We start from the raw sequence: 25,788 nt of genomic DNA, 5'->3' as shown, positions 1-25,788 counted from the left end.
CTTAAAAGTTTAGAGAGAGGCCCTGATTCAGTCTTGTGACCTTCTCACTGGTTAGCTTACACTTGCCGGGTATAAGCTTCCCAGACTGTGATATTTGGCTAACTGGCTATTGTATCTCCCTGCCTATACCTTGCTTGAAGAGGGTTCCTGACTATAGCTGACCTGGTATATATCAGAAGTATTTCTCAAATCTAACACATAACAAATATCAAGTAACCACATCAGTCAGAATCCGTGAACACCTTTGAAAATTTGCATTCATTATGTAGGATTCTTTTTAGTTACATTTTCTTGGTGGTAAGCAGCAGCAGTTTGTCTTTTACTAGCACAATCAAAGTTACTGGTATAATTTAAAGGTATTTGGATATCCCATGGAACTTAAAGAGAGGAAGGTAGCTGGCATCCATGAATAACTTGATCTAACAACTTAAATTTTTCAGTATTCTTTTTACTTCTGGCTTCTCTACAATTAGCTTTATACTTCCCTCTTACTGTAAACTGGCTTTCTCTATGTAGAAGTGAATGTAATATAAATGCAAACCATTTATGTCTCATAGTTTGGGCCATCTAAGAGATTGATTTTCTTAAATGTTTATAATTTAAAAAATCCTTGACTAGATTTGCATAAAGACAAGCCTTGAAACTTCTGATTTTTTAAAGATTTTTTTCAGGGATACCCGAGTAGCTCAGTGTTTGAGCGTCTGCTTTCAGCTCAGGGTGTGATCCCAGTCTGGGGATTGAGTCCCGCATCAGGCTCCCTGTGAGGATCCTGCTTCTCCCTCTGCCTGTGTCTCTGCCTCTCTCTCTGTGTCTCTCATGAATAAATAAACAAAATCTTAAATATATATATATATATATACATATATATATTCATATTTGTTAAAAATCTCTTTACTAGTTAATAGAAATAAGCATACTGAAGTGGGATTCTAGAATCTGCTAAGTTACCAGTTTAATTTAGGCATTCAATTAAACAAAATACCCAATATGGAAGGAGACTGTGTATACATTAGGGCATTATGCATTTGGAGATAAAGCTTAGAGGGAACCATCAAAATAGCCAGGGAATTGGTTTTAAGAATCTGAAACAAAACTTGATCAAACTGGGGATGCCTGAGTGGCTCAGCAGTTGAGTGTCTGCCTTTGGCTCAGGGTGTGATCCTGGTCTGGGGGTCAAGTCCAGCATCAGGCTCCCTGAGAGGATCCTGCTTGTCCCTCTGTCTATGTCTCTGTCTCTTTGTGTGTGTCTCTCATTAATAAATAAATAAAATCTTAAAAAAAAAGTTGATCAAATTGGTATGGACTCACATGATTTCAAAAGTGAGAAAAGAAACAGAAGTCAAGATGAGCCAAGGGGAGATCTGAAATTAACAACTGGTAAGAAGCTGTCATGAGCCATACTTAGAATTCGATTGCATTCTGTCACCACTTGGGATTTTTATTCTCTGCTGATATGTGCCATTGAGTACCATAAAGATTCCAAGAATCTTCTGTGAAAACTGGGGAGGGCTGTGAGGGTCCTGGAGCAGAGAAATGGGAGATCTGATTTCAGAGAGCTGGATGTAGCAGTACAGTGGGATACAGAACAACCATGATATCTCCTTGGTAATCATGCCAGAGATTTGCCAATGTCAGATGTATGTGCTGTATGTGTGTATTCACACATTCCATACCTTCTGTTTGTTCATGCATTTTTAGTGACTTAAATGATGCAGGCATTAATGAGGGCTTCTGGATTTTTTTAGCACCACAAAGAAGCAATGAGTTCTCCAAATAACATAGAATGTACCTCACAACCTCTGTATCCTACAGTTATGAAATAAGCATATTTCATAAAAGCTGGATAGTTAAGCAATAGAGACTGGTTAATGAAAGAAAGTGTCAGCAGATATTGGAAAAGTAGTCACAGTCTTCTTGGTAACAGTAGATTTTGGAGTTATCCTAGAAATGCTCTCCCAAGCTTACAAAGAGGTATTACTTTCCTTTATACTCTCACCTATACTTTGTAGCTAGATTTTGTCAATAATTCCTAAGTATTTACTGAGCTCCTTTGGTGCACCCAAGAGCTATGAAGAATTCTAGGAAAATATACAATCCTTGTCATTTTTTAAACATAGAGTCTGATTAGAAGAACCAATCAATATGAAACAGAAAATAGTAACATAAATAGATGAAAGTGATAAATGGCATCATATAACAAGCAGCTTATGTACAAAATTTATTCCTAGAGCACATTAATGTAATCTATAAAAGGAAAAGCAAAAGTAAGATGGGTTGAATAAAATCAATGTATAGTTACTGATCAAACTGTACTAGATAATAGGGGAAAATACAACTATTGGGTGCGATACTTGGAAAGCTTTCAGTCTGGTCAAGAAGATGAGACACAAACATTTTGGATCATCCTGGGAACCAGTTAGAAAGCATAGAAGAAAAGAGTCAAAACTAAAAAACAGACTGGGACAATACCAATAAACAGTCAGGCATCACCAGATTCCTTCAGTGTCTGATATGCAAGACCTAAGGCGTCTTGCCTCCAGAGTGGTCTCTGGTTTGTCTGAGCCTCATATGCTGTCTAACTAGAGATCTTCAATAATTGCAGGACTCTTGCAATGAGACACCTGGCTACTGAGATCACAGAGCAGCTTATTGTGGAAAAAATGGGTTTTGAGGTCAGAAAGGCCAGTGTTAAATCTAAACTCTCATTTTCCCTGAGCTTCCATTTTCTCATCTATAATGTGGGCATAGTGAAAATAATGCTTCATCAATATGGTTTTATGGAAATTAGATGAGAATATATGTGTGTATTCTTATACATGGGCTAGCAATATGTATATAATAAGTAATATTTCACATGGTCTAATCTTTTCTTTAGTGCTCAGTTAACATCGCATTGAAATCCCGGGGGTATTAACAGTTCACAAACCATTCAGTAACATATTCTTAAAGTGGCCCATCCTTAGGGATACTAAGAATAATATTTAGCATTGATTCTGAAATCTAAGTTTACAAGGCATGTTCAAATATGTCACCTCATTTATTCTTCAAACATCTCTTTCTATTCCCATTCTACAGAGAAGGAAAATGAGGCAAAGGTGATTCATGTAATTGCCCTCAGATCACACCACTAGGAAGTTGCTCAGCCCCCAAAACATAAAGTCAGGACGTTACCAAACCAAAGTCGAACCCAGGTTTTCTGACATCAAACCTCATGTTCATTTCCCTACACCACATACCTCTATACAAGTACTGTGTGTGTGTGTGTGTGTGTATGTTTTGGGGTTTGTTTGTTTTTTTCTTTTTTTGGTGGGATCTGGTGGAAACTGTCTTTCTCCAAAGCCTCTATTCACCCTAAGGTATTTGCTTTTAGGAATTAACAAATAAACTGTGAACATCTAGCTGACCCACTATGTAGATATGAAGACCAGGATCATGCTCTTGATGCCGTGTGTTATGTTAAAACATGGAATTTTGTTTCGTAAAATCTGCTGGATTGCTGTTTGTTTTATAATTCGATTAGGATTCCATAGGCAGATTGACATTAAAAAGCTGTTAACTCTGTTGTTAACTCCAGAGGGCACAGCTAATGAAATGTCCCAAAAGTTGAGCACTTGCCAAAACCACTGTGTCTTATAAGACAGCTTTCGATTAATCATGATGAGAGTATTTCCCCTATCTAAATGAAATCTGCAATTTTGGGAAAGAGATGAAAGATCCTGCAGGGGATGAAGGAAAAGATGCTATGAAAATTCTAGAAACTAGAAAAAAAAAAAAAGAGATAGGTCTACTCAATATTCATGAAGTCAGATTGGTTGATGCAAATAGAGATTGCAATCTCTTATTTCTAATGACTTGGCTTCTAGCACTTCTATACCAGTTTTCCACAGTTTCCTACTTAACTTTAAAAGGAATGACTACAGTTTGTACATTTTTTTAAAAAAAGATAGTTTAGCATACCCAATATGATTTTATACCATCTTTTACAAATTTTTAATTTCCTATCTAAGGATTTCTAAGGTACGTGATGAGAAATGCATAAATCACAAAAGATAGGAAAAAGAATGCATAATAGGTAAGCACATATAAGATATCAATGAGCGAAACTTTCTATTTTCAACATATTCTCAAAAGGCAGTTTAAAGAGAAGGATTATCAATACTAGTTTAGGTTTAAGTTTGCTTCCATGAGAGAGAAAATAAATGGATTTTGTACAGCCATTTTATTAAGGAATTCTATACATTTTAACTGTCACCCAACTTATTAGAAATTCTTACCTCATACACACAGCTCAAATCCTCACCTCCTACTGTTGGGTAGAATTTAAGAGAAAATGAGTACAATTCAACTGCTTACTTCATTTCATTACGTAGTAAATGTAGCAAACATATTTGAAGGAGGTGGTTGCAGCGAGCTCCAAGATATTTCGTTTATCCCTCAAAATCCTGACACAGCGCCTTTACAGGTCCTCAAGAAATACCATTGAACCATTGAAATGTTAAATACATTTAACAGATCTTATCTCAGAATAGACTACTTGTTACTTATTTTTTTTTTTCTGTTTCTCTTTTTTAGGCCAGCCCTGCTCCTATAATTGTCAACACAGATACTTTGGACACGATTCCTTATGTAAGTAGCATTTTTATTAAGACTTTCTTTAAAAATTATGTTAGAACTTAATCAGCTAAATTTAAAGTTCAATACATATTCAGTTTAACCCAATCCAGATAATCTTACGAAATATGTAAAATGAGTTTTGTGAGTTTTGTTTTGATATTTGCTAAATCTTGGCTTAGTCATGCAAATAGTTTCTCTTTCATCCATTGTTTTGTAAAGCCCAAGGGCACATCTTGAGAAAACAAACAAGCCGACTCTGTTCAAATAATGTTTCCTAAAAAGATATTGAAATTTCCTGAAAAGATATTGAATTGCTTGTGGAAGAAATGGATAAACTTCTTTGGGTTTCTTATTAAGGAATATTCAAATCACTTTCACAAGTAAGCTATCAATAAACATTTGGTGGATTTTGCTGGACTTCTAACAAGAGTTATAACAGATTTTTATAAGGGGTAGTTTACTTATATATAATGAAATGTGTGGTTTTATGAAAGCCTAGAGCATGAGATAGATATCTAGGCTCAGGCAGCTCAGTAAAGCCTGGGATTCTGTACCTGAAATACAGCCACCCTTATGGTCAAAATTCTCGACAACAAAGTTCACCTGGGCAGGGGAGATTCGAGTGGCAATGGCCACAATGTCGATGGGTGGTTGACATTATGGAGGCCCAACAAGGCTCTATGAGTGGCCCTAGGTAAAGGATAGAAAATAGTGATTTGGGAAGATGGGACAGACACAGGTGTATGCAGATAGAATTTGAAGCAGGAGAACTGCAGGGATAATGAATAAGAACAAACAGATTCCTGGTCTTTGATTAAATGAATAAACTTGTGAATCACTTAAAAGAATACTGGCACAAAGTAAATGTTTGGTAAGTATCAGCTATTCTGAATCTTAGATACCTTAACTCAAATGCCTACAAGGACCTAGTAACTCACAGAAACAAATGGAACAGGAGTCATGGGGACAATAGGGAATAGAGAGCACATGGCCTACCAAAGGGGGCAGCTCCACTTGGCTCCAGTGGATTGCTACCAATGGGAAATTAGGGACCAAGTCCTGCCAGATCATCTAATTTTTCCAGAGAAATTGGAAATCTGAATTTTTATGTAAAAGTTTGGATTTTTTAAATATAGGCAACTGATTTTCCAGAGTTCATGCACCATATGCCAAACAATGTGTGTCCAGTCCAGAGGCTGTCTTTTGGGAGGCGTCTGCCTCAGAGGAACTGGAGATCCTGAGCAGATCCTCTAAGCTAGGACTCACCCACAGGGGAGCAGAATGCTAGAACTGGAATAGAAGGTTGGGTCTTGATTACAGGAACAAGTGACTAAAACTGGGACACAAGGTCAGGACAAGAATAACAGCAAGCTTGACTTGATGCTGACTCACCTGAACTACTGAGCTAGGTCTTCTTAAATCCTTCTGAACAAGTCGTTTAGGGTCAGACAAGAAATGGGGTTAAAAGCTCACTGGGAGAAATCAGTGGCCCCAGCTGTGAAAAGAAGAGGCCTCCATTAGAAAGAAGCAAAGCAATGCATTAAAGACACATAGCATCCACTATTCTGTCTCTCACTCTTCCTATCTTCATTTGTCAAGCATTATTATTATTGGGATTACTGTACACCTGAAACTAAGCACTTAACAAATATTAACTTAAGCCTTAGAACAACCCTATAAGATAGGTTCTATTAATTTCTCTATATTACAGATAAGAAAACTGAGTCATAAAGAATTAACCTTTTCAAGGTTGCACAGTTCGAAGGAGAGCCAAGAATGAATGTAGATAGCCTGGCTAAAGAGTTTGAGATCTTACTTCACTCCTATCAGGAAGCTGCTTATATTTCTTCCTTCCCTCCCTTGTTTTCGGCCTCTCAGCTTAGGGAAAATAAGTATGCTTTCTCCTCTGCTACATGTGACTTTGGGTGGAAGACAGCTTGTCATAGAAGCTCCAATACCTCTGGCGCAAGGAACCATGTATTCTAAGGAATTCTGTGTTTTCACTCTAGTAAATTTGTATTCTATATCCATTGGCAAAAGCAGATAGATGAGCAGTGCTTTGAAGTAGACATGGAACACAGAGTCTTGATTTTGTAAGTAGGACTGCTTTCTTGTGGTAGATCTGTATTATTTCAAAGCGTTCTGTTAGGATTCTCGTGCCTTAACTACCAGATGCCTTCATGTACAAATAATCTACCAATAGAATCTAAGGATTTTCTGCAGACATGCTTAATTGATAACCCAACTAAATAGCTAGTAAAATCAGCCACATATAAGTTAATAAAATCACTTTCTATTCCCTAAATATCAACTTTGTATGTGACTTTGAGTTCTTTTTTTTAATCTTCAATTTTTTTGTGCTTAATGAAAAACCTCTTTGAGCTTCCTTAAAAGTAGGATCTTTAGAGAAGTTTTCTGAGTAGCTTGGTATGGTAAAAATGTCCCAAAGTGTCTCATGGCAATGTTTTCTTCAGCAACTCATTTAATTTTTCTGGATCTAAATTAATCTTTAATACAGGAATTATAATACCTACCTCAGAGATGATTGTAGGGATGAAATGAAATTATGTATGTGAAATTATGCTTTGTTAACTTCTGGTTCATAGTGTTTATTTATAATTTTAACTAAATAATAAATACTTATGAAGTAACACATGCTAGACCCTGGAAAATGGTAAATATGACTGTATTACCCAAATATGAATACATCATCTATTGAAAATGGGAGAATTAGCATGTAGCCATTAATGTAGATATACTTTGAGTCTTGGCGTGGGCCCAACTCTCCTCTTTGTTTATGACTTACTGGGTAACCTTGAACAAATCACTGTTCTGTTTGCAGTCTATTTTCTCATTCCTCAGTGTTCTATACTTTGTTTTCCTCTTTTCTTTTTCATGTTCTAGTTGTTCGTATAATTTCAGGTCTATTTAATGAAAAACGATCTCAGAGCTCCCAGAGGATTTCACTCATATTGTATAAGAATATTTCTTTCTTTAAAAATATTACCTAAATGACAAATTTTTACATTATTATATTTATGACAAATAATTTCATTACAAGTAAATGTATTAATTTTGCTAATTAGCAAATTTGATTCTAGAAATATATTGTCCTCATGGAAACAATTCTTTTGCATGCATGCAAATAGCAATTGAATAACTAGAGGAAATCTGTGGCCAAAGGAAATTTTTAAGTGTTTAATAAACACATAAAAAATATTTAAAGAGATTTCTGCCCTTTTTATTTTAGGACAGTAAGTTAAGGGTTATTAGAGCTCGTAGAGGGTCTGCTGTTAACAAAGAGGGGGTCACTGAGGTTCTTATGTAAAAATGCTTCAAATAAATTCACTCTTGCATGATGTCATGATGTAATAAGGTTGAATAAGACCTTACATATGGTATAGTCCCACCTCTCCTGCAAAGCAGAAGTCCCTAAGTGAAGATTAAAATCATTCAAGAAAAAGCAAAGAAAGTAGAAGCAAATTATCATTTCAACACTCTGTAGTTTACATTTTTCACTCAGTATTCTTTTTATTCCCCATTGTATGTTAAATATTGTCTTATGACAGCTGCTGAAAATTCTGTGTTGTTAAAGAATTCAGACTGAATGGATCCTGCATATGATCTGTCCACATCCCTAAAGGCTTAGTGAAAAGGTAACACGTTACCCTCTTGGTACTCTGCAGTCAACTGATGTGGGAGCCTCTTCTAACATACTTCTAGCCTTCAGCAGACCTGTCAGAGTCCTATATTGAACTCCATCAAAAAAAAAAAAAATTATCTCTACTCTAGAAAAATAAAATTAACCAGAGAGATTCTAGGATGCTTCCTCCCACCTTACTTCTCTAGAGTGCATTTCATAGTGGTTATATTTTGATTTGTTTTCTGAAAATATGCTGTGGGAAGTGGTATACTCAAGAATCATGAGTTTAAACTCTTGTTAAGTAACTTAGGATCCATTGAATGCAAACCTCTCATTTTACAGATACAAATATTCTAGCCCAACTAGTAAATGGTAGAGCTCAATCTATCATTTACTTTTACTCCACATAACAGTTTTTGATGTGCAACCAAGGGACAGTGAGTATCTTCAAATGATGGGAAGTGAGATTATTAAGGATGTTTAAGGGATACTATTCAGAAACAAAAGAAACATCTAGCATGTATTGACAGTACAATGACCTTACTTTTCTTTGAGACACTTTGTTGTCTGAAACTTTGCTTCTAGAGAGAAAAATAACAATGGAGACAAGGAAATTTGTTCCAGAAATTCCAGGACTGAGTTGGAAAACCTCCCAAGAAAGTGAGGGAGTGAGAGAAATAGAACAGAGAAAAGAAAGAGGGGTTAGATTGTAAAAAAAAAAAAAAAAAAAAAAAAAAAAAAAGAGAAGATCCTTAATAGTATCACCCACTGTATTTGACTTCCAAGAAGATTATTTATGTAAAAGTTATTTGAAAACAATCATAATATCAGTATTATCAGAGAGATTTTTATAGAGAACTTCAAATGTGAAAGGTCATTGGATATAGATGTAGCTATGTTTCTAGGACAGAAGACCAAAAAGTGGTCTCAAGGGAATAAAATGGCCTAAGAAAAGTTAACAGTATAGTAAAAGGTGTAAAGAAGAGTGGGGGATGAGAGAAAATAAAGGATGACGTGGGTTCAGGGATGGAGAGAAACAATCAAATTAGAAATGTGGTTCATTCAGGAGCCAAAGAATGGGCTTGAAACTAAGAGGTGTTGTTAACCAAGGTTTAAATGGCATTTCTGAATGATTCCAGCAGCAGGAAGCTCAGGGTAAAAGCTCTCTGAGGAGGAAGCTGCTGTATTGCAGAAGTGGGATGACCAAGCAGTTGGTCACAGAGCAGGGCAAGTTACACATTAATTCCTCTGAGTCACTTTGTACAATAACAGACCTTTTTGATTCAGGCTACTCTTACTCTTAATTGGATAGTTTTTCAGTATTACCCATGAAGAGAGAGGAAACAGAATTATGTTTGTTTGTTTGAAGCATCCTGGTAGTGATTAATAATGTTAAGATATTTTAGAAGACTTTGCTGATTTAATACACTTACCTTTCAGTAAACAGGTATATTTCTTTCTTGTGTTTTTCTTCCCCCATGAACACTGTTAAAACCATATTGTTGATGTTTTTATCTGTTGGAAATATAGTGTTATTCAAAACTAAAAAATCCTTACTACCAGAAAACAGTTTTAATTTTGGCTTAAACTGTGCCCATGAGGCAATGAGAATTTAGCAATAGAGGCAAAGCTATCAATATTTATTCTAAAGTCAACCCTGGCCAGTCTAAATCCATTTCTTAGCTGCCACAATCAGCGGATCCTCTGCTCTTCCACTTGTTACTTTGCTCTATAAAGGTAAAGATGGTGTATATTAGTGCTTTTCAAATATTAATGACCTGGAAATCGTAAAAAGCAGATTCTGATTCAGTAGGTCTGGGATGGGGCCTGAAAGTCTGCATTTCCCAGAAAGCTCCAAGTGAGGCTGATATTCAATTGTACACCACACTTTGAATAACAAGATTTTATGAGAAAGACTAGGATTTGGATTCAAGAGCAACTGGTTCCGAGCCCACCTCTGATAGTACTTGTGTGAGTTTTGGTTAAGTCAAATTATCTATCTAAACTTGCTTTAGTATTTGTAAATGGGAATGATAATATTTGCCCCACAGGAGTTGTTATGAGTATTCTTTCTAGTATATATAGAAGGTGTGTAATAAATGTTCATCACAAGATTGATGGGGATGGTGTGCCTTTAATAAAATGGAGCATTTCTGGGATTCAGTCTAGAACTACTGAGTCAAGAATGCAGATGCCATAACTAGTTCAGAGGTAGATCCAATACCAGTTATGCTGGTCCATTGGTCTATTTACATCTAGATCTTTGCTCCTTGAAATGGACTCTTTGACAAACAACATTGCTATTACTTGGGACCTTGTGAGCGTAGAATCTAAGGTTCTTTCAAGACCTACTAAATCAGAATCTGTGTCTTTAACAAGAACCCAGTAATCTGTATGCATATTAAAGTGTGAGAAGCATTGATCAATATGACAGAAATTTTTTTTTGCCTTGGATCCTCTGTCTTTGTTCTTTCACTACACCTTTTGGCCTGCCCTTGGGGTGCCTGCTCCTTTCACTCATCACCTTAAACATATGCATATCTGTATGAAAAAGGATGCATCCAATTCAGTTCAACAAATTGACAAACTTAATTACCAACTTCTATGTCATGCTTGCTTCTTTTTTTTTTTTTTTAAGATTTTATTTATTCATTCATGGGAGACACAGAGAGAGGCAGAGACACAGGCAGAGGGAGAAGCAGGCTCCATTAAGGAAGCCTGATGTGGGACACGATCCCAGGACTCTAGGGTCACGCCCTGGGCTGAAGGCAGGCGCTAAACCACTGAGCCACCCAGGGATCCCCTGTCATGCTTGCTTCTAAATCTGTGTTCTCCAAGACAGTAGCTACAAGTCTCATGTAATTATTTAAATTTAATTAAAATAATATAAAATCAAAATCAGTTTCTAATTTGTACTAGCTATATTTTAAATGTTCAGTAGCCAGCATAGCTAGTTATAGAATCCATCATTCCAGAGAGTTCTATGAGACAAAGCTGATTTAGATAATTAATAATAATAATAATAATAATAATAATAATAATAATAATAAAGAAAACAGAAGGGGGGGAAGCTAATGTTTATCAAGGAACCAGTATTTTTAGGTGCTTTATATTTATTACCTAATTAATCATCAAAATTATCCTCTCTGCTTTTGTGAGTTGGTTTCATTTTATCCTTTTTAGAGTTAAGTATTTTCAAATTATCTAAATAGTTGTAACTCTCCTAGGGAGTTGTGGGGTATGTTCATGTGAAAGACATGGTCCCTATCCTCATGGCTCTTAAAAGCTTATTAACTTTCAAGACTCTCATACATGATACACATGGAAGTTAATGTAAGCAATTGCTGAAAGCTTTTTTAATGGTTCAGTGATTCATCATTTTTTTTTTGTGAAATTATAAAACTAATTTTGGCTGGCTTTAAGTCTAAATAGACTTAAATGAATATTTTTAAATCACAAAATAAATAGAAAACCTGACCTATTTACCCATTCACAATCTACTTTTATCTTTTTCCCCTGGAGTGCTCTTAGAGAAGGCAGTTTGCGGGCTACTCTACTAGTAATTCCTCTTCCATTGGGAAATCCCTACACAGTCTAGGTCGGGGAGGTGGCAATGAGAAAATATAACAATTGTCCAGGTGGACTATGTGACTGATGGGTAAGAGTTACCACACATGCCCTTCTTTCTGGTAATGGTTCCTCTGAAGGTACATGCCCCTTATACCCAGGCAAAAGAGCCACTTTTGTTCCAAGGAACTCAACCTGGCAGAGCAGGTCTAAGAACAAGGGAAAATAATTCTGAGAAGTCTTTGTATAATTTCTCTACAGAACTGCAAATTAAGGGCAGCCTTGGTGGCTCAGCAATTTAGCACCGACTTCAGCCCAGAGCGTGATCCTGGAGAACTGGGATCGAGTCCCACGTCAGGCTCCCTGCTTGGAGCCTGCTTCTCCCTCTGCCTGTGTCTCTGCCTCTCTCTCTCTCTCAATCTGTGTTTCTAATAAATATATTAAATCTTAAAAAAAAAAAAAAAAAAAAAAGAACTGCTACTTAAGATGTGGTCTGTAAACTGGTAACATCAGATCTTATCCGGCAGGTTATTACAGAATTTCCCACTCTACCCCAGATCAACAGAATCAGAATCTTAGAGTATGGGCAAGGAATATGTGTTTTTACAAGCATCCCAGGTGAATCTTATGCATACTGAAGTTTGGGAGCTTGGGAGCTACTAGTGAGGATCCCAGGAAGCTTTTGAATACTGGACTGAAGTGGAAGTGAAGGATGGGAGAGGAAATACCACATAGAGGAAAGACAAAACTATAAGGATTCACAAAAGTACAATGGTAGCACATTTAATATTAACCTGAGCCAGCATTTAATCTTTGTGGTGGTAGTGGTGGTGTTAAATCACTTGGGATGCTTTTTAAAAACATTGACAAAAAAATAAATAAATAAATAAAAATAAAAATAAATAAAAAATTAAAAAATAAAAACATTGACTTTCATAGTCTAATGGAGCCTAGTGGACAATACTTAGTTCTGGCACATGCTATTAAAATACTCCTTGAAAAACAAACAAACAAACAAAAAAAAAAAAAAACAAAAAAACAACACTCCTTGCCTTTCTCTGCCTGACTCACTCCTATGCATCCTAAGGGATTCAGCTTAAATAATGCTTCTTCTGGGAAGCTGAGGTTAGGCATGGTGTTCCTGTTGTGTGCTTCCAGTTCAGATTCTTTCTTTTCAAAGAAGTTGTCACATTGCAGTGTAACTATTTAATGCCCAGTGTTTCTTCCTAAGGTGTAAACTCCATAAGCACAAGAAAAAAGGCTCCACTTTTACCACTTTCTTATCTCTATAACCTGGCATATTTTTTGCTAGGTTGGTTGGCTGGCTGAATGAATAAATGAATGAAGATGTGAAGAAACTGCTTTAGGAGAACATGGTATAAAGCACCATTGTACTTGAGGAAGTCAAAGAAAGGTAGAATTTTAGCTGGCTTTTAAAAATTAAGTAACATGTTTTTAGGCAGGGTAGGGAAAAGGCATTCTAGGAAGAAGGACCTATATGTGCAATGGTCAGAGAACAGAAACTCATTTATATGGAATTCTGTGAGGCTGAAGTATAGAGCAGTCACAGAACATGAGATTGGGAAGGTAGGGTTTAATTTGATTGTGAAGGTCTTATTTGCTTGATATGCGATTTGGACTTTATCCTGTAGGCATTGCCAGTGGTATCATCTTCTCATGTATTTGGGAATTTATAGACTTTTTTTTTTTTTTTTTTTTTTTTTTTACCGCTATACCTCTAGGACCTGGTTTGTGTCTGTCCATGTGGTAGATACCCTGAAATATATGTTGAATGAATAAAGCCAAGAAACAATAGTGATCAATTAATGCAATGAACCACTAAGCTTTTCTTGAGTTTTTTCTATATCTCTTTATCTCTTTGCCTGTGTTTACTTTGTTAATCAGCTCAGAGTATCTTTTCCTCCACACCCATTTTTTAATATCTCATTAAACTGCTTCCTCCAGCAGGAAGCCCTAGTTAATTCCTCTAGACAAAAATTAATGTCTCATTCTTCCTTGATTCCATAGTATTTAACTCACAGGGGATTGCCTGCTTTAGTGAAAAGAGGGTAGACTCTGGGTTTGTTTGTTTTTTATTCTAACATATACTAGCTGGGTAACCTTGGAAAACTAACTTCTCTGACTCTCTTCCCCTATCTGTAAGTAGAGAGAGTATTAACTATCTTTCATGGTGCATTATTTAGCATATATTTTCAGTTACATTTAACAGAGAGCAAAATAACAGTGCTTTTGCGAGATAGGAATGTATTTCACATATAACAGTCTATAAGTGGGTGGTTCAGAACTGGAATGTCTGTTCTGCTCTCCAAGTCTTAAAGAGATGGGACCCAAAAACCTTATCTTTTGCTCTACCACCCTTGGATATTGTCTTTGGGTACACAGTCACGTAATGACATGTCAAGGAACACGTTGAAAGAAGTACAGAGAGATGGGCATGGTTTCTCCCTTTAAAACATGATTTCCCTTTATATCCTAAGAGTTAGAACTTAGATACAAAGCCATACTTAGCTGCAACGGTAGATGGTTACATATTATATTTATTATATGTAATTCCACTATTGAGAATTTACCAAATGAAATAAAAACACTCATTCAAAAAGATATGCACACCCCTAAGTTTCTTACAGCATTATTTACCATAGCCAAGATATGAAAACTACACCTAAGTGTCCATTGATAGATAAATGGGTAAAGACATGGTACACATAAACACATACACACACATACACACGCACACACATACACATTTGTAGCAACATGAATGGACTTAGAGGATATTATGCTAAATAAAGTAAGACAGAGAAAGACAAATACTATATGATTTCACTTACATGTAGAATCTAATTTTTTTTAAAAAAGCAACCACTAAAAAAACAAAAACAAAATAGACTCACAAAAAGAACAAACTGGTGGTTATGAGAGGGACAGCGGGGGAAGGAACACTTATCATGGTGAGTATTGAGTAATGTATAGAATAGCTGAATCATTATCTTGTACACCTGAAATTAATATAGCATTGCATGTCAACTATACTTCAATAATAAATATTTTTTAAAAGCCTTACAAAAGAAAAGATGATCCCTGTGCTATCTTGTTTTACATGTAGATCACGGTGATCCAGTTATTTGCCTCCCTATGTAGTCTTTCTTTTCCTGCAAAGACTAAATTCTCATGGATCATTCTAATCCTGTTGCTTACCTTGTACCAAATATTGTAGTATTCTAATGAGTTGGAGAGCCCATTAAATTTGTTAGTATTTTTGCTTTAAAAAATATTTGTTCTTTTTCACATTTTTTGAAAGAAAATGCAGGCAGCATATATCATAAAGCAGATCATGGTTAGTTGGGTGAGATCAAATAGAAGAAAAAAAGAGTATAATAATAAAGAGTAATGACTTAAAAGACATGATCTTCCCTTGATTTTAAGAGTATTATTGAAATGAAGCTTAAAGAAAATCCTATTTCAAACTTTAAAAAAAGCAGAAATACCAAAACTTTTCTACACTGATATTTTTCAGGTACAAATTCTTGAGAGGTAACTATAGCTACTTATTCTCTGAGCAGCTGGACAGATACCTTGTCTCTTATGACTATTCCAATATAAATCCTTCCTTTGGTGCCCACACATCACTATTTGAAGACATTCAAAGCCTCTTTCCATTGCTATTCATCCTTTTTTAGTTCATTGTCAAGATATAGACTTTTTAGAAAAAAAAAACTGTCTTTCTCTTTGTGGCTAATTATCTTTCTTTCTGAAAAGTCTGTGATATTGACTGTAGGGATTGGTTTTATTGTCTGGCAGGTATAAATTTATATCCTTCTTGGTCCACCTACTAGTCCTGTGACACTGGGCAAATTACCACGGGTTCAATGGCTCAGTTTCCTCACATATAAAATAAGACAACATCATTTACCTCTTGGATTTATGCATTAAATGAATTATTGAAGATGAAGCACTTAATAGAGAACCTAGCAGATAGCAATCAATTACCTCTGATCTCTGATTTTTTGTGGAAGAAATTGGTCTTTAAAAATAATCACATTTGGAGAAAAAAATTCTTGATGACTTGTCTTCAAAACACCAAAGTGATTCAGTCTCCCTTGTCCAAACAACAGGGTCTAAGACAAAGAGTCATTGTTTCACATCAATTCATACTGGGAGCTCTCTACCATGTGGCTTTCAATAGTTGACTTCCCCTAGTGTTTTCTCTTTTCTAAGCGTATCATATCTCAGACCTAAGATGTTTTCCTTCACTTACAAGTTCTAAGTTTGTTTGAATATTTGAATAGCAAAATGAACCTTTATGAGCTTTTCCTATAGTGAAAAAGCATAGCTGCTGCTTCACAAACAGCTTTTTAATAAAAATATATTTTGATTATCCTGATTTCTACCAAGTGCTCCAAATGATGTTTTGCCCAGAGGTATATTATTTTGAAAATTCAGGAGTATGAAACTCAGAGAATAGTTATCTAATGAGAGTCATATGAGGGAAAAATAGTCATGAAATAACAAAGCCAGATAGGTCAAACAGCATTCTGAAAGCCAACAATAGCCCTTCATAATCAGTACCTCTTTAAAAATAATCTCAGGAAATCTTTATTCATTTTTTAACACGTTGCTAATAGTTTTCCTGGTACCCTGAAGCAGTAGTTCTCAACCTCAGCTGTATATTTCTTTTCTTGGTGTACTTAAAAAATACTGATGCCTGGATTCCAGGAACAGAGATTTCTTCTTAGTAGACCTGACTGTAGCCTGGGCTTATACATTGGGTATTTAAAACCTCCCCAGGTGATTCTTTTGTGCATCTAAGATTAATACCACTGATTTAGAGCTATAAAATGGAGTTTAATCTATCTGAGCTGAAATTATAAAGTTAGACACCAGCATTTACATGCCTATTATTTTGAGGGGGGCAGGGAGCAGTAACCATAGTGTGGACTCTGTCATAAATCATCAAGAATATTAAAGTATGGGGCAGCCCGGGTGGCTCAGCGGTTTAGCGCAGCCTTCAGCCCAGAGCCTGATCCTGGAGACCCAGGATCGAGTCCCATGTCAGGCTCCCTGCATGGAGCCTGCTTCTCCCTCTGCCTGTGTCTCTGCCTCTCCCTCTCTGTGCCTCTCATGAATAAATAAATAAAAAATCTTTAAAAAAAAGAGAATATTAAAGTATGTAATCTTTCTAATCCATTGTTAGTCTAAAAAGACCTTCCAAGGCAAGTGGTTGGTTTAGTGGACTCATTATAGGTAATAAACTGAGCTTTCCTTCTGTTAACTTGGAAACAGCCACAGCCACTGCTTAACAAAGCTGTCTATGCAAGGCACATGCCCCCAGGTTCAGACATGATCAAGTTAATGAAACACCCCTCCAAGGATAGTTCTGCTGACACATGTCACCATTTATGAGCTGTAATTGGGTTAATTAAAAAAAAAAAAAAGAAAAGAGGCATGGTTTATGCTTCATCAGTTTGCCTGTGGCCCCCAACAAAACTGGGAAAAGAAATTTGCAGGCCAGACTACTGCTGAAAGCTGGTCTGAGGTTGACCTTTAGGTAGGTCATTGTAGTAACCTAAGGCTCAATGTAATTAGAAACAAATATCTAGCTCCATTCAGGTCCTTCAGAAGCTTTCCCTGACAACTCATCTCACTGAGTTTTCTCCTTCTCTGAATGCCTATAGCTCCTACCTCAAGAAGTACACAGTCAAAAGTATACTTAATGCCAGCTTATGTGATGGCAATTTGGTTTAATAAATGTCTGCTTTCATGACAAGATGACCTGGCTTCTTCAAAATGAAGCACTATGTTGACATGGCCGAGAGCATTGGCTTGGTGTCCAACAAAAGTGGCTCTTGAATTAATATCAGCACTGCCACTTCACTAGCTGCATGAACTTAAAGTTATTTAAACTCTGAGCTTTAATTTCTTATTTGGTAAAATGAGGAAAACTGGAAATATTGATAAGAGAATGATCTGAATATTTTCATACATGGTTTAGTAAGTGGTAAGAATAATAGTGGTTAATAATTGTTGAATTATAGCTAGACACTATTAACAATTTTTTACATACATTAATTTATGCAGTCCTCACAATAACCCTGAGAAATATATTGTTATCTCAACTTTGCAGGTGGGGAATCTTAGGCAAATAAGAGATTTTTAACTTGTCCAAGGTTACACCGCATGTGGTGAGGGACATTAGTAAGAACAGCGTTATGCTACCATGCCCCTCAGTAGTTGTAATAAAATTTAATTTGCTGAGTTACTCACTTAAAAGACTGAAGAAGACACTCAAAGGGAACTAAGGTCACACACAGTATGGTTATATACATCATTAACGAAAGATCATAGAGCTACAGAAAGGGGAAAATTTTTTCCAGGATGTGGTAAACGGGAAATTTGCAAGTATACAAAACATACTTTTAAGGTTAAAATTCGAGCTGGGAAGAGATCTTAGAAGTAGCATTAGTGATGTCATTGTGTGTAATAAATAATAAGTAAGAATTGGGAATGAATGCTTTGGGACAGAGTGGATGAAAGTGAGGAACAACATGCTTTCATATGTGTTGTTTCATTTAATTCTCAACATATTCATGGATAAAGCAGTCCTTTTTAAAGCTAAGGAAACTGAAAGATGCTTTGACGTCATAAAATTCATGAAGAGCATGTCATTAGTAAATGCCAAACTGGACCTAACTCAGGTTTTCTGACCCCTCCCAACTAACCAGCTGTATCATTCATTTACATCTCTTTATGGGCATTGCTAGAGCTTAGGGTCTTTGTCATCTGTTGCTGAGGGGCCTCTCACGTGATGGCTTTGGTCCCTTCAATATATATATATATATATTTTTTTAATACAATCTCTGAGTTCTATACTGGTATTAGGTACTGTGATGCATTCATATAACACAAGTTTTCGAATGCCCACTGTGTGTCAGACACACTTTTTTTTAATTAATGAGAGCAAAACAAAATGTCCACTCTCGTGGAGCTTACATTCTAGTAAAGGTACACAATAAATAAAAAAGAAGCTATGAAGTAATAAGTGCCCTGAAGAAAACACAGCACAGTGTCGTGATACTGGTATTGGTAGCAGGGAGGTCAGTGGCTTCCTTAGAAAAGAATTTAGAGAAAGCTTCTTGGAGGAAGTGATGTGTAAGCTGCAACTGAATAGGAGAAAGAGACAGACGTGCAGAAATCAGTGTTGCTGGGTTTTTTCATTTGTTTTTCCCCTCCCTATTTCACAAAACCTGACTCCTATTTGCATTTTTTTAAATTTATCTTTGTTTCTCCTTCATTCCTTGTCTTGGTGAATAACATCACCATTAACTAAACTGCCCAAGCCAGACTACATTTCTACTAGTCATCCTGACTTCCTCTGCTTCATATCCCTGCATTTATGTGGTTACTAATTCTTTTTTAATTTATTCATGAGAGACACAGAGAAAGGCAGAGACATAGGCAGAGGGGGAAGCAGGCTCCCTATGGGGAACCCAATGTGGGACTTGATCCCAGGATCATGACCTGAGCCAAAGGCAGATGCTCAACCACTGAGCCACCCAGGCACCCTTGTGGTTACTCATTATTACATAGTATGTTTGCTAAATATCTCTCCTTTCTGTCCCATGTCCTCATTGTCAAGGCTCTTAGGCCCAGCCTCCTATCTCTCCAGGATTTCTGCAGTTGCCTCTGAACCAGCACCTCTGTTTCTTGCTTGTCCTTCTTTGAGTTCCCATAGCCCTCTGAGTTACTCTAAAAACCAGTTATGGTTCTGTCATTTCACTATTTAAGATCTTTAATGGCCCTGAAATTGCCTCACAAAATCTAAACTGTGTAGTGTGATATTGCAGGCTTTTTACTGGTTCCTTGTCATCCTTTTCCCCCTGACTCTTCCCCAACACTTTCCTGCAATATACCCTGTGTTCTCACTACACAGAAGAGTTCCCAGTTTCCTAAAAATACTGTATTCTGGGTGATTTTTATGCACAGGTTTATTTTTATTTGATGCCTCCTCTCCTTATGATCTCCTTCCTTTTGTTCAGTAACTACTTTGAATGTCACATCCTTCTTGAAGCCCTTCCATATTTCTGTACTTGTAACACTGAAAATTAATATAAGTGGCATACAAATCCCAAAATAGGAGCAGCAAAATCAGTGGGGAAATAGTGTTCTTCCTTCACATAAGTGAAGTTGAAAGCTAGGCATGGTGCTCTATAGTTTAAGAAATCTAAAGTCATTCTGTCTTAACTCTTCTAACACTGTAGCACAATAACCCATTTCTCAGTTACTTCACGGTTCAAATGGGGCTATATAGCTTCAACCATTGTATCACATTTCCTGCAGCAGGAAGGGACATGAAGAAGAGTGTGTTGCCTTTTTTAAGGACACTTCCAGAAATTATACACAAGAATCAACTCCTTCATTGATCAAAAATGGTCATGTGGCTACACCTAGCTGAGCGGTTAGGGTATTTAACTTTTTCACAGGGTGACAATTTCTAAGGAGAAGAGGAGAGTAGAAATTTAGAGGCAATTAACAGTCTCTGCTATAGTCACTCTCTGTATAGCATTATTAGTATTCCTTATGAGAAGATTTATTCTTTTAGTATTTTGTCTTTCAAGTTCTCATCCTTCTATCCTAACTCATACCTGCTACAGAATAGAAAACACCTATGTTGCCTTCTAGGATCTGGACCTTGCCTTTGTCTCTACCATTAATTTCCAGGACCATTAATCTCCTCATTACCTATTCTATTGAAGGTTTCTAATTTTTCTGACTATTTCACACTTTTGAGAAGGTGCATGAATTTTTCCTTTAATTGGAGTGCTCTATTTCAGTCCTACTTCTAATGTATAAGCGCTCTCCTTATGCATCCCCTACCCATTTGGAATTGATCTTGCATTGAATTCTTTGCTCCCATATCTGTTCCCAACTAGACCACAGCTCCTTAAACATACAGACTATGTCTTCTTCATTGCTAAATTTCCAGTACCTAGAAAATGACCAGAAAAAAAAAATCACAGATTCTTAATGTAATCACAGATTCTTAATGTATTCTTGAGTAAATGAATGGAATGTACAACTGAGGTGCATATTCAGGCATTTATTTCATATTTCTACAAACATTTCTTTATTAATAGATATCAAGCAGCAAGCTGGATGCGGAGACATAACACAAAATAAGATAAACATTGTCCCTCCCTCATGGAGTTTAAACTCATGATGAGGGAGACAGATAATAAACAAATAGAATAATTTTAGTTGTGAAGGAGATTAATACAAAGGGGTAAGAAAACCAACTATCTGTAATACTGTGAGGCTACTAGCAGGATACATTTGAGTTACTTATAAACATATTTAGATATTATTTTGTTGTATTCCTCATGAAAAAAATATATGAAAAATTTCTTGCTATATCATGACAAGTTCATGCTCTGAATATAGCTACCACCAAAAGAATTGTTAATTAGCTGCTTTTTTTTTTTAAGTTCAATGACTTGAAAAATTACAACATGCCAAGCTTTGGATGTGGATGGAGATTAATGTGATTGTTGACATTAATGGCTTGAAATAAATTATGGTGGTGAATTAAACTCAATTAAAATTTGTAGAATGTTCATCTCTGTTGACTGGCTAAATGTTTATAATGAGAAACCTTTAGTTATTCATAAAATATTATAATGAATACTTGCTCAGTACTGGGTAACATTTAAAATTTTTTATATGCATTAATCAATTTAGTCCTCACTTCAACCATTTTAGTTTGATACTAATCTTATTCTTACTTACACATTAAAAAAAAAATCACACACAGAAAGAAAGGTTAATTTATGTGGCCACAATCATGTAGCTTCTAACAGAAAAAGGCAGCACTAAAACCCAAGCAGGATCTATGCCTAAACCCTTGCTACTCAAAAGGGTAGAACTCAGCAGAATCAGCATCACTGGGCAGCTTGATAAAAATATAGACTCTCAAGCCCACCCTAGACCTACCAAATGTGAATCTGCATTTTAGCAAGAGCCTCAGATTCAGATGCATATCAGAATGAGAAGCACTGCCCTAAACCACTGCCCTAAACTACTCTGTATCTCCTTACAGGATCTTTCCATACGGGTAACTTTCAAATGTCAAATGTTTACTTAGTTCCCTTTATCACTGGACCAGACACTTGTGTCTTCCTGTAGCCTCAGCAAAGTAAAATGTGAGATGGTCCGGCCATATAAATGTTCCCTCAGGGGATATGTACTTTACATTTCTTATGTTCTATATCACAATGCTACATCCACTCTGGGAATGTGGCTGCTTGTTGCGGTTTAATTAAAATATTAGTCAGAAATGTTGACAGCATGGACCTTCATTTCTATGAACCATTTGGGCAACGTAGATTAAGAGAAATATTGTATCATCTCATCATTAAAAGTGGCTATACTATCATATTGATAAAAAATTGGAATCAGGAGGTTAGATGTCAAAGCAGAAAGAACATTTTTAAATCCTCCATTGATTTTCTTTCTCTGTGTTTGCTCTTTGTTATTGCAGGGATACCTGCCAGCATCATTTTCTTCTTTCTCTGGTTTATAACTTTTCCATTAAAAAGTAATTTGAAAGACAGTATGGCCAGAGAATTTTATCTGTACCTTTCTTATAGCACTTTATCATTTTGTCTCACAGTTATTTGAGGGCATACCAGGGTATAATTACATTCACCAGCATCTGAAGAATGTACATGATAAACCAGGAACTGTGCCAAGTGGTTTGTGTTTCCTCAGATAACTCATTTGATCCTCACCACAACTTCGTAATGGAGACATAATTATGATCCTCATTTAACACATGAGGAAACTAAGACCCAGAACGTTTAGAAATATACTCAATTCTCATAGCTTGTAAACATTGAAACTGGAGTTGAACCCAGGCAATCTGAGTCTAGAGCCCACCTGCTTTACGTACTACAACAGCCCGCCATGATTTCATTACAAGCGGTGGGAATAAAATGTGCATAAATAGTGGTCAAGTTTATTGATTTCTTTTTGCTGGATCTGGAAAGCAGTTGTTACCTTACTTGTGTTTCTGAATTATATTTTTAGTCTCACAAAATTGCATGTTTAAAATGATAGATATTTCAAACATATTGTTCAAACAACCCCCCCTTTCTTTTATGTATCATATTGCATCAGAATGTATATAACATTGAATTAGAATTGCATGGGCATCGAGTTTGAAGATCACTTGGGCAAAACTCTTAAGAACTATTTGGGAATCTTTTCCCCTGAATTTGCTGGCATGAACCACATATAAATTAGCAATTCATAGCTAAGAGTAAAACTCTGATTAAAGTCTCACTCCCTATAGGTTATAACTAGCAATTGAGCAATTGCCAAGAAGCACCAATTGAGTAAAGTGCCAGTGAGGGTCAAGATGAATGTGTCAAGGGCTAATGTGCCAAAAACAATTAGTCTCTAAATTTCATTGAATCATCATAATATGTCTATGACCAGTGCAATTAAAACAAGCATGATTGGATCTGACTAAAAAAAGCAATAGAATAATTCTGGAAAATGTTCCCAAATAGGCAAATTCAGTGGAGGTTGGGGGGGGGGGGTAAGGAGGTGGTAGTCAACAAGAGGAATTAGAGCAATAAGAAAGTGCATCATATCTATGAGGGAAACAGAAGACATGTCAGATACTTAAAGAAAACCTGTCATGAAATTATTTGTCATCTTTTTATTTAAAATGAACACAAGCTTTTACAATCTTCTCATGTAGTACCATAGATCCAAGCTTTTGAGTCCAGATTCTGTGATATGAGAAGATAAATTTACTCATTCAACTTTTTTTTTTTAAGGCACTACCACCACCTGACCAAGTTAACTGTCAGGACTAGTGTAGCATATCAGTTAACATCTGCCCTCGAGCAGTTGATAGTTTAATAGAAGACTGCACTACTGTAAACAAATAACTATGAGTTATAGGTCCTGTGATAAAAGCAGATGAAAGGAACATTAGTGGCAAAAACCAGGAATGTTCAATACTTTGTACAGTTTTACATGACTAGTACGTCCTTAGACCCATTGCCTGGCTTCCTATACATACTCACTGCACATTTCTCTCCCTTGGCCTCATTCCGTCTGGCCACACAGAATTTATTTTGCCAATTGTTTAATTATCTTTCCTAACTTACGTGCTTTTGTACTTGTTCTTCTTGGTACCTGGAATGTCTTTTTCTTTTATCTCCATCTGATGAAATTTGACTCAACTTTAAAATGAAATTGTCTGGGCAGCCCGGGTGGTTCAGTGGTTTAGCACTGCCTTTGGCCCGGGGTGTGGTCCTGGAGACCCGGGATTGAGTCCCATGTCAGGCTCATTGCATGGAGCCTGCTTCTTCCTCTGCCTGTGTCTGTGTGCCTCTCTCTCTCTCACTCTCTCTGTGTGTGTGCTTGTGTCTGATGAATAGTGTCTTTTTAAAAATAATATAAATAAATAAATAAATAAAATAAAATGAAACCTTCTGAGATGCCACCTCCTCTGTGAAGCCTCCTCCCTCCTCCTGTTAAGCTCATGCCCCTCTGTCTTCTAGCAAACTTTAAACTTAACTTTTTTGTAGCACATATCACATTACATGTGATTATGCATCTGTAATTCCTTGGGGCAAAGATTCTGTTTTTATATCTGCCCCAAGATTTAACAGAGTGTCTGACGTTTACTGGGCTTGCAGTAAGTGTTTTGTTTTGTCGTGGTTTTTTTTTTTTTTTTTTTTGATACATAAATTGATTTAAGTCTTTCTCGAACATATTTCTTTTTCTGGCCCATGATGTGGATAGTCAGTTTACACATATTATATGTGCCATTAGAAGTAGTATTTCTAATTGATCCTGTATTGACCTATTTTGGGGTTTAAAACCCAATTTAACTATGAAGCTTTTGTTTGATCTTCCTTCACATGGTTAGAGATTTATACAGCATTTCCATTCCTGAATTAGAATGGTGTGAGTCTAGTCCTATGTGTGTGAATTAACTTTCTTAAGCATTATGCCTGATTTTAAGGGGTGCCTTTTTAAGCTAGCCGACTGCGCAGAAATACTCAGACAAGCTAGCAGTCAGCTCTGAGAAGCTATATTAGAGAACCTGTAATCTGCTATTCTAAACAACTCAAAATCAGTAAGTAAAAATTAGACAAATAGCTTCCTAGTAACTTAGTGACCTGATATCACAAAAATATTTCTGATAGGGCCTAAAAACACCAACATCCTGGTGAGAAGATTGATTAGAGGTCTAACAAAATTGTAAATCAAAGGAGAGCAATAAACTGACTATCCAAGGATATTGTTTAAGTTTACATATTTATTTAATAAATATATTTTAGAGCACCTTCTTTATGTGAAAGAGAATGATTATTGCTATGGAGAACATAAAGATGAAATACATAAAGACGTTATCCTCTAAGGAATCTATAATGGGGGGAAGGACAAGATAGGGAAGGGTGTCAACTTCAGTGTCCCATCACTGTGTGTGTTCCATTGAAGCAGCACACAACTGGTGACAAGAAAGCCCCTTAAAGGAGAGACTCACCTTTGAATCATATTCTAGTAGAATATCCTGCATAAAAACAGACTGAGGTCAATCAGGATAGTTGAAAGACCTGACACAAGACCTTCCTGTTGTTGGAAGAAATTGTCCTCTCTAGATCCCCAGAGTAGGATTTAAAACAGGAGAAACTGAGACAAATTTCTCTGAACCTAGTTTTTTTAGTTGTCAAATCACATTAATGATCCCCACTTTTTAGCTTATATGTGCATTTGTTATACGTGCACATGTGTCCATGTAGATAGATAAGAGAATACATAAAAAGCATATCATAAACTCTTAGGTGCTATTCATATATTGTTATTGGTAATCAATTCATTCATTTTTTACAGAAATATTTGCTAAGTATGTTTACTATGTGTAA

At 36.2% G+C, this 25,788-nt stretch overlaps 1 protein-coding gene and 1 long non-coding RNA gene across 35 annotated transcripts in view; one reads left to right on the top strand and one right to left on the bottom strand.

Annotated features, from left to right (window-relative positions):
* The window catches only part of DLG2 (discs large MAGUK scaffold protein 2), a 1,975,849-nt gene that overhangs the window by 1,253,471 nt on the left and 696,590 nt on the right, over positions 1-25,788 (top strand). For all 30 annotated transcript variants that reach the window (XM_072794850.1, XM_072794842.1, XM_072794854.1 and 27 more), the window contains one exon: positions 4,573-4,626. In XM_072794850.1, the coding sequence (XP_072650951.1) occupies positions 4,573-4,626 (54 nt within the window). The remainder of the gene's footprint in view (positions 1-4,572; positions 4,627-25,788) is intronic.
* Positions 1-25,788, bottom strand: part of LOC140615097 (uncharacterized) — a 125,264-nt gene that overhangs the window by 57,012 nt on the left and 42,464 nt on the right. For 4 of the 5 annotated variants that reach the window (XR_012015775.1, XR_012015771.1, XR_012015773.1 and 1 more), the window contains exons 2-4: positions 9,691-9,772; positions 6,007-6,109; positions 4,275-4,306 (exon numbers count right to left, since the gene is read on the bottom strand). This is a non-coding gene — a long non-coding RNA (uncharacterized lncRNA). The remainder of the gene's footprint in view (positions 1-4,274; positions 4,307-6,006; positions 6,110-9,690; positions 9,773-25,788) is intronic. The other variant, XR_012015774.1, reaches the window with a different exon arrangement.

This window comes from Canis lupus, chromosome 23 (genome assembly GCF_048164855.1).
Source record: "Canis lupus baileyi chromosome 23, mCanLup2.hap1, whole genome shotgun sequence".
NCBI lineage: Eukaryota > Metazoa > Chordata > Mammalia > Carnivora > Canidae > Canis > Canis lupus.
Note: the sequence above shows the minus strand (reverse complement) of the source record. Positions and strands in the feature narration are given on the sequence as shown.